The sequence below is a fragment of the Thamnophis sirtalis genome, unplaced genomic scaffold, assembly GCF_051295495.1.
Source record: "Thamnophis sirtalis isolate CommonGarterSnake01/CBP01778 unplaced genomic scaffold, rThaSir2_p1.2 scaffold_4, whole genome shotgun sequence".
NCBI classification, from domain to species: Eukaryota; Metazoa; Chordata; class Lepidosauria; order Squamata; family Natricidae; genus Thamnophis; species Thamnophis sirtalis.
The window spans coordinates 130868901-130878911 of NW_028261384.1; the positions used below are offsets into that span (position 1 = coordinate 130868901).

The 10011-nt window shown below is 41.4% G+C and overlaps 1 protein-coding gene across 1 annotated transcript in view; it reads right to left on the reverse strand.

The window, feature by feature from the left end:
* Window positions 1-7442, reverse strand: part of LOC106551546 (alpha-N-acetylneuraminide alpha-2,8-sialyltransferase-like) — a 28395-nt gene extending 20953 nt beyond the window's left edge. The window contains exons 1-3 of the mRNA XM_087712071.1: window positions 7243-7442; window positions 2438-2595; window positions 1-28 (exon numbers count right to left, since the gene is read on the reverse strand). The exon at window positions 1-28 is cut by the window's left edge and continues 50 nt beyond it. Coding sequence (XP_087568197.1) covers window positions 1-28; window positions 2438-2532 — 123 coding nt within the window. The 5' untranslated portion in view covers window positions 2533-2595; window positions 7243-7442. The remainder of the gene's footprint in view (window positions 29-2437; window positions 2596-7242) is intronic.
* Window positions 7443-10011: the final 2569 nt, after the last annotated feature.

Here is a 10011-nt window from a genome sequence, read left to right on the forward strand (position 1 = left end):
ATTATTATTTTTTAACTGTGGCTTTTTTCTAGAAAGGATAGAGGAAAAGGGGGGGGGTCAACTGGGTTGAATTGAATTGAACTGAAGAATCCACCCCTCCCCTCTTGCCCTTGTCATTTAAAAAAGCACTTCAATTTCAATTTCAATTTAATAAAATTTGTATGCCGCCCACTCCCTTGGGACTCTGGGCGGCTTACAGACAGATAAAAAAAACATTTAAAAATAAAAAATACAATTGTTAAAATTACACACCATCCATTCAGTCTAAGTGGGGCTGGACATTGATCAACAGCCCCAGGCCTGCCGAAACAGCCAGGTCTTAGTGGCTTTATGGAAGGCCGGGAGAGTGGTAAGGGTCCGGATCTCTATGGGTAGATCGTTCCACAGGGCTGGCGCAGCTACAGAGAAGGCCTTCTCCCGGGGGGCCGTCAGCCGGCATTGTCCGGTTGATGACACCCGGAGGAGACCCAACCTGTGAGATCTTATTGGTCGTTGGGAGGTATGTGGCAGGAGGTATGTGGCATGTCTCTCAGGTAGCCAGGTCCTAAACCATGTAGGGCTTTAAAAGTAACGACTAGCACCTTGAAGCACGTTCGGAGACCAATAGGGAGCCAGTGCAGCTCGCGGAGGATGGGTGTAACATGGGTGTATCTAGGTACACCCAGTATCGCTCGCGCGGCTGCATTCTGGACCAACTGCAGTCTTCGAACACTCTTCAGGGGCAGTTTTAAGAGTGGATTTAATCGATAAATAAGGAAGCCTATGAAAGTGGATGCCCTTCTGATTGAACCAGATGGAGAAGAATTTGCCCCAGAGAACAACCCTTCAAATTATCATCGGATGAAGGATCCAATATTTATGCCACACCTCAAATTAATGGAAACGTAACTCTTATATTAATACAGCTAGTCCTTGGACTTACGACCACCACTGAGTCCCAAATTTCCACCGCTAAACGAAACATTTGGTAAGTGAGCCTTGCCCCAATTTTATCGCCTTTCTTGCCACCGCTGTCAAGTGAATCTGGCAGCCGATAATTTAGTCGCACGGTGGTTAAGCCAATGTGGCCTCCCCATTGACATAAAAGGAGGATTGCGCGACCTCCACGTACGTCCACAATGGAGCCAGAGGTCGGTTCCTACCAGTTCGCACCTATTCGGTAGAACCGGTTCGTCAAATCTACCGAACCGGTTAGAAGAGGTTCCACCAGTGGACCTGGAAAGCAGGCCACACCTACAGAAGAGGTTCCAAAAAATTTTGAAACCCACCACTGGTCCTTGGATATGATTATTCTACACTATCATGCTCATATTTATAAAATTCAGTGCCTCTTTGAAAGGTAAGGATGACTACTGCGTTTATGGTGCAATCAGAACATTGCGTGTGTTGAAGTTGTTTTAACGCAAACCAAAGATGCCTTTTGAAAAACAAGTTTACATTATATTCTTATGCATGCCAGTGCTGTGTGTGAAGTAATTTAAAGTGGTTCTGACAAGTGTCGTCGGCATCTTCATATCCGGTCACATGGGCGGCAAGCCACTCCCACAAAGGAGGCCACACCCACAGAGTAGGTTAGAACAATTTTTGAAACCCACCACTGAATGGAGCCCAAGATTTCTTGTTGGGAAGTGAGACATTTGTTAAGTGAATTTAGCCACGTTTCACGGCCTTTCTTGCCCCAGTTGTTAAGCGAAACGCTGCAACTGTTCAGTTAGTAACACTGTCGTTAACTCAATCTGGCTTCCCCTTTGACTTTGCTTGTCGAAAGGCCACAAAAGGGGGGAAATGCGTGATCCTGGGACACTGCAACCGTCGTAAGTATGAGTCAGTTGCCAAGCGTCGGAATTTTGGTCACGTGACCACGGGGCTCCTGCGATCGCTGTAAGTATGAAAACAGCCTTGTGACATTTTTCAATCCCATTGTAACTTTGAAAGGTCACTAAATAAACCGTTCGAGGACTATCTGTATTGTACATACACTAAAAATGCGTGACCCGACAAATGCGTGCCCGACAACAGCACGCTGACAAAACCGCACCGATAAAACCACAATGCCGACAGCGCGCCCACAAAGGCGCGCCGACAAAAGAGCGCCGACAGAAGCGCCATTATGGTTAAGGTAAGGGTTAGGGTAAGGGTTAGGGTTAGGTTTAGGGTTAGGTTCGGGGTTAGGTTTAGGGTTACATTTAGGGTTACCTTTAGGGTTACCTTTAGGGTTAGGTTTAGAGCGCGCTTCTGTCGGCGCGCTGTTGTCGGCGCGCTTCTGTGCTCATTCGTTGGCGCGATTTCGAACTTGCGCTTTTCTCCCCGCGGTTTTGTCAGCACAGTTTTGTCGAGCGCGCATTTGTCGGTGAACCCTAAAAATGTCTGATGGAAAAAAAAGGTGGCTTCCTATCCAGTTTGCTCAAAGGAATGCAAACTCATATACAGTACTCACTGTTTGAGATGCTCGCGTAGAACAATAATGCTGCCGAGAAATAAGAGAACGGCCAATGCTAATTTCTGCTTTCTCACATATAGGTTGGCGAACATGATAGAAGGAAATGGTGACCAGTTTTCACTCTTCTAATGCAGTCACTCTCAGAAAATTAGGCTCTTTGGAGACACAAAAATTGCACAGAAAACATGAATTAACCAAAAATAAGGACTGAGAGAGTATCTTACCTGCTAGAATGGAATAGAATAGAATAAAGAAAGGGAATAGAATGGAATGGAGTGGAGTGGAGTGGAGTGGAGAGGAGTAGAGTACAATAGAATAGAATAGAATGGAATGGAATAGAATAATAGAATAGAATAGAATAGAATAGAATAGAATAGAATACAAAGTAGAGTAGAATAGAGTAGAGTAGAACAGAACAGAACAACAAAACAAGAAAGGGAATAGAATGGAATGGAATAGAATAGGGAGTAGAGTAGAGTAGAGTAGAGTAGAACAGAACAGAATAAGAAAGGGAATAGAATGGAATAGAATAGAATTCTTTATTGACCAATTGTGACTGGAAATTGTCTTCGATGCATAAGCTCTAAGTTTACATAAAAATACATTAATCAAGACTCATAAGATGCAACACTTAATGATAGTCATAGAATACTAAATAAGCAATCAAATCATATTAGGAAAGTACATAAATAAAGAAAAATAAATCCTAAAGCAGTGTTTCTCAACCTTGGAGACTTTAAGTCCTGTGGACTTCAACTCCCAGAATCCCCCAGCCAGCATAGTTGAAGTCCACAGGACTTAAAGTCACCAAGGTTGAGAAACACTGTCCTAAAGATACAAGCCACAAGGTCGTCATCATAAGTAGGAGGAGATAGGTAATAGGAAGGATGAGAAGAATAACAGTAATACAATCTTAGTAAATAATTTGACAGTATTGTGGGAATAGGGTTGTTTAGCAGAGTGATGGCATTGGGTGGGTGGGGGACTGTCCTCGTGTCTAGTTGTTCTGGGGTGCAATGCTCTACAACGGCATTTTGAGGATAGAAGGTGAAACTGTTGGTCTCAGAAACCCATCTCAGCAGGTGGTGTCCAAAATGCCTATTTGCCTTACGCAGAGTTTATTTGGCTTTTATACAGTTTCAACAAGCAAAGCAAGAGCATAGGTAGCAACAGCATCTTATTGATACATTCTCCTTGTCAATCTCTAAGACCATCCCAGCCAAGGTAAAGGCTTCACATAACGCAACAGTTCCTGGTACTGACTGGTTCTACAAATTAGGGTTGCCACAAAGAAGAGGGAGTCAAACTATTCTCCAAGGCACCTGAGGGTAGAACAAGAAGCAATGGGTGGAAACTAATCAAGGAGAGAAGCAACTTAGAACTGAGGAGAAATTTCCTGACAGTTAGAACAATTAATCAGTGGAACAGAAGTTGCCTCCAGAAGTTGTGAATGCCCCAACACTGCAAGTCTTTAAGATGATGTTGGATAGCCATTTTTCTGACGGTAACGGTATAGGGTTTCCTGCCTAGGCAAGGGGTTGGACTAGAAGACCTCCAAGGTCCCTTCCAATTCTTCCAACTCTGCTATAGTATTGTATTCTAAAAGCAGTAATTGTAAAGTAAAGATGGTAGCCGTTAAGCAAATCCATTATTCGCTTTGGAGTGTCTTTTTTGCAGGAAATAAACACTAGTTTCTGGAATAAATGAAGGAAATTTCTATCATCGGACTGTGGTGGCCTCAGACACCCAAATGCGGCCAGGTGAGCTGTAAATCTCATGAATGAACAGATGAACCCAGCAAAACAAATTCTGGGAATTGTGACTTTGTTCTTTCTTTCTTTCTTTCTTTCTTTCTTTCTTTCTTTCTTTCTTTCTTTCTTTCTTTCTTTCCTTCTTTCTTTCTTTCCTTCCTTTGTCCATCAACTAGAACTATGTCAATTAATTGATTTCCTCATTTTAGCTAATGGTTTAGATTCGGCCCCTTCGGATGTAAGATCATCATACTGTATCAGTCAATCTATGCCAATCATTCTGTCATAAATTGTTGGATGAAATTTGAAAATGTTGTGATCAGTGATTCTGTATTATCACTTGTATACATTCTAGAAAATAACGATTTGTTAGAAAAACAGAGTGATTGAAAAACCAATCTTTCTGAAGCTGGAAAAGTAGTTTCATACAGGGTGGGATTCCAGCGGGGGGACTCACTTACCTTCCCCTGAACTGGAGAGAACCGCCTGAATTCCAATTCTGATGTAGGCCTAAATAATATTTTTATTTTAGTTTTTCTTTGTAAGTTTTGTCCCAGACATCAAGAAACATAAATAGTTAGTGTTTCCTTTCGAAACCTCAAAATCAAAATAAGTCAAATTGTTTATTTCAGCCATAAGGCCAGATGTAGTAAAATACATAGACACATACCAGAAAAACAAGTATAGTTAAATCTAAATATAATTAAAACATATGTAATAATATGCATACTGTTTATATATCTGGGGGTCCTCTTAATTATCCTTCCTCCCAGCAACAATTTGATGGGGTTCGGTGTGTGTCATTACCCTTTTTCCTGAACTTGTGTCCTGCTCCCAGTCCCTATTTTATTTTTTTAATTATTTTTCGCAAAGTAAAAAGAGCCTCAAGTAAATAAATTAATAAAAAGTAAAGCGAAGGCAAAGTGATAAGTAAGTAAATTGGTGAAGGGAAAAAAAGAAAAGAGAATGAGGGAGGGAGAGAAAGAGGAAGGAATGAAGGAAAAAGAAGAATGAAGAAAAGAGGGGGGGAAGGAAAGGAGGAAGGAAGGAAGGAAGGAAGGAAGGAAGGAAGGAAGGAAGGAAGGAAGGAAGGAAGGAAGGAAGGAAGGAAGGAAGGAAGGAAGGGACTTCTGATCTCCTTTACAGCCTTTTTAAGTGTATTTCCTGTATATTTTATCCTCTATGCAAGATTAGAACATGGATCATTTCTTTCCATATTCTACCCTTTCTAAACATTAATCCCATCAACGACAAGTTCATTTTTCCTCCTGGTTTTCAGCAAAAAGTTCATAAAGGGTTTCCACTCAGTAATAAATATACATTAGTTGCTGTCTTTTCCTTAACCAAACAGGTCAATTTTTGCCTGTTCTACAAATTTTGTCGTCTTCAACAACCTTTCCTTCCCTGTGGATGTTTCAGAGCCTTTCTATTTTTAATTCACCCCATAACCTTACATTACAAGTACAATAATATGATGTTGTAAGCTTATCACGTGGTAAAACGGGCAGCTTATAAATTTTACAAATAAATTAAAATCTCACTGCAGTTGCTGTGCACAAAACCAATTATCTTTTCCAGTTGTCTGTCCAACTGTACCAGCAGAAAAATGTCTGATTTCAGTTGTATATAGTAGAGGCCAAAATTGTAGAAACCTCTTGGGGAAAGTGCATTTTTGAGGTTTGATGGCTAATAAAACTACTTTTTTTAAAGTAGTACCATAAATTATATATCAATGGAAAGATAATGTAATCAAGAATGTAACACAACAAACTTTGTTCAATTATCTGTATTCTATGAAATGTTATAGACATTTATAGCCAGCAATAAAACCTAGTTAATAGAAGCAATCATTCAATCTTGGTTTCACATTATAACAGCTGCAGAACTAAAAGACTTGGTTCACTCTATGGAAAGACATGTAAGATCATAATTCATGCAAAAGGTTACCTGACATGGTGATAATTTTTGTATATCTCATTTTTTCTATGGTGATTATTTTTATACCTCGTTTTTTCTATGCGTTTCACTTTTCTTCTTTATAACTGCTGTTCTAATAGCAAATCCTTCATAAACGTTATTGCATTACATTCTTGATTACATTATTTTTCCATTGATATATCATTTTATGATACTACTCCCAAAAAAGTGATGTTATCAGCCATCAAACCTCAAGAACACTATACACTTTCTCCCAAAAGGTTTCCACAATTTTGGCCACTACTGTATTAATTATTACATTCTTTTCAAATGTGGATTTGAAACCCAAATTTCCCTGGCCTTTGTCAGGAAGGGGTGGTAAAAATGACCCCTTCGTGTTTTCCACATTTCCAACTTAGATTTGAAGTACCTTTATATATATATATTCTGGTTCACCGACAAATGCGCAATAGACTTTTCCACGCCGACAAAACCGCGACGAACAAATACGCGCCGTCAAAATGGCTAATCGATTTCCGACAGTAGACACGATATATTCTAAGGTGGAAAGTTTCTTTTGCTGTTGTCGTAGCCTAAGAAAACCACCATTTTGTCAAATCTCAATTTTAAATTAAAAGCCCAAAGGCGAATTTCAGTCTTTCCGGCCACGTATTGGTCTAGTGGGGGAGGCATCAGGCTAAGAAAGTGGGCGGCTGTGAGTTCAAATCCTGCCTTAGCCATGAAAGAAGCTGGGTGACTTTGGAAACCAGTCTGTCTTGATACAAACCACCTCGCAAGGTTGTTGTTATTATTGTGTGTGAGTGGGGGGGGGAATAGGAGGAAAGTGTCTCGGATATTGTTCATTGCCTTAATTTGCAAAAAAAAAATAAAGGTGGAATAGGGATAAATGAAATATTTTTTTTTGCATTGATCCTGTATGTCGTAACCAAAGACCTTAAGCATATTTAATTATACGCTCTTTCGCGTCTTCCATTTCAGTAGAAACTGTTGTGCCTTTCCAGGCCTAGGATGATAGAGAAGCAGAGCAGAAAACAACACAACCAACACAACCACAACTGTCATTATTGCAATATATTGGGAAGGGGGGTTGTTTCTCCATTAATTTTGGCTCACCTTGTCTTTCCTGCAAAACTTGGCTTGGCCCCTGTATTAAAACAATAGAAAGATGGGCTAATTTGAGTCAACTCCGGGGAAAGGAAAGATTAAGCAAGGGAAGAGTAAGTTGCAAAGCATCAGAGGGAAGGTCAGTAGGAAAAACTGCTGCTTCTCCAGCTAGTCAAAGTCAGGAGTAACAACGTGTGTTTCTTCCGGGCCTCTGCAGTTGTAGCTGCTTAGGCTTCGGCCTACAAAATGTAGGTTGCTTCCTGGGAGGTGAGTGCGCTTGTGGGTTTGGGCCCAGGAAGTGAGGTTGTCAGGATTGGTGGCTTATCTCGCGTAGAGAGAGGGGAAGCTGCTTCATTTCGTAGCTTTTATTCTTTCCCTTGCAGAGTCAAGGAAATATTGGACTAAAATAAGAGTGTGGTTAAAGAAAATGTGATAGCAAGAAATAGAATTTAGGCCAGAGATATTCTTAATACAATAATACAATAACAGAGTTGGAAGGGACCTTGGAGGCCTTCTAGTCCAACCCCCTGCCTAGGCAGGAAACCCTATACCGTTTCAGACAAATGGCTATCCAACATCTTCTTTAAAACTTCCAGTGTTGGGGCATTCCCAACTTCTGGAGGCAAGCTGTTCCACTGATTAATTGTTCTAACTGTCAGGAAATTTCTCCTCAATTCTAAGTTGCTTCTCTCCTTGATTGGTTTCCACCCATTGCTTCTTGTCTTACCCCCCAGGTGCCTTGGAGAATAGTTTGACTTCCTCTTCTTTGTGGCAACCCCTGAGATATTGGAACACTGCTATCGTGTCTCCCCTAGTCCTTCTTTTCATCAAACTAGGCATACCCAGTTCCTGCAACCATTCTTCATATGTTTTAGTTTCCAGTTCCCTAATCATCTTTGTTGCTCTTCTCTGCACTCTTTCTAGAGTCTCCACATCTTTTCTACATCGTGGCGACCAAAACTGAATGCAGTATTCCAAGTGTAGCCTTACCAAGTGATTAAAAAGTGGTATTAACCCTTCACATGATCTTGATTCTGTCCCTCTGTTTATGCAGCCTAGAACTGTGTTGGCTTTTTTGGCAGCTGCTGCACACGGCTGGCTCCTATTTAAATGGTTGTCCACTAGGACTCCAAGATCCCTCTCACAGTTACTACTATTGAGCAAGGTACCACCTATACTGTACCTGTGCATTTCATTTTTCATGCCTAAATGTAGAACCTTCCTCTTTTCACCATTGAATTTCATTTTATTAGATAGTGCCCAATGTTCAAGTTTGCCAAGATCCTTCTGTATCTTAAGCCTATCTTCTGGAGTGTGGGCTATTCCTGCCAGCTTGGTGTCATCTGCAAATTTGATGAGTTCCCCATTTATTCCCTCATCCAGATCATTGATGAATAACATCATATTAATAACATCATTACTCCTTAGACTATATGAAGAAACATTGGATACTCTGCTAACCTGACCCATTGAGTGATGCAGAGCCTAATTAATAACTACCTCCAAAGGATAACCCCAAGGACCAAAATGTCTCACAAAAATTAGCAATTGCCCTTCAAGAAAGGTAATTTAAATATGTCCAGGTACTAGACAATAAATACAGATAGTACTACTAGATAATTCTCATGATGATGGCACGCAGTTAGCTAGTTTGAAATGGGATTTACATGACCACAGTGATGCCCAGTTAGCTGGTGGGACATCACAATTGAATATCAAGTTAAAGCTGTGTCTGGATACAAACAGCACAACTCTTGATGACCCATCTCCGTCTTAGTTTATATATTTAACACATAAAATTTTGTGTCACCTTTTTTATGGGAGATGGGTCTCATAAGCCAAGACCCAGGTTGATGTACTTTGGAATAGGGATAACAATTCCATTTTGCAGCAACAAAAGGCTTGCTCAACAGAATGTCCCAATGGCCCATTCATTGGGATGAAGGATGCCATGGGTGCTCGGATGCCATGGTTGTGTTCCTTAAGTCAGAGAGTCTGAAAAGAAAGTGGGCAAGGATCAACAAACTTACTGAAACGAGGAACCTCCAAAATAACTCAATAATTATCCGATTCAAGTAAGTATGGGTGTGTCGGTGAATAAAAGCATCTCCAACTGAATGTATAAGGGAGAAGCAATGCCTCTTTGTGATGGGGAGGTAAGGAGCTGTGCATAGTCTTCGGTAGGGATGTTCAATGACTCATGAATGAAACATTCTAGAGAACAATCCCACCATTCTGTTGTACTTCCAGAACCAGGGTGATGGCTCTAAGGCAGAGCTGGCTGGGGAATTCTGGGAGTTGAAGTCCATACATCTTCAGGTGGGCCAAGGTCGAGAAGCACTGCTCTAAGGAGACCGAGCAGTTTTCAATCAGAATAGAGCTGGAAGAGAACGTCTATCCATGATGGCATGCGTGCCAGAGGTGGCACACAGCGCCCTGTGCACACACAAGCCATTGCTCCAGTTCAGCTCTAACTGTGTATATGTGTGCATCTTATGCCAACCAGCTGGTCTTTGGACCTCTGCCGCGTATGCGTAAGGGACTGCCTGCAGGAGCGCGAGTGCATGCACGGGGGTAGGGCACATGCAGGGGGGTGCATGTTTGGGGGCAACTCATTGCGTTTTGGGGCTCCCCTTTCGCTCCTCTTTTATTCCCTCTGGGAAGGGCCATTTACTGTCCACCTGTGGCCTTACTCCCAAGTCAACCCTTGTTCCTTAGCTGTTCCCTTCGTCTGGCAACTCTGCACATGCACACACTGGGAACAGGCTCCAGCTGTTC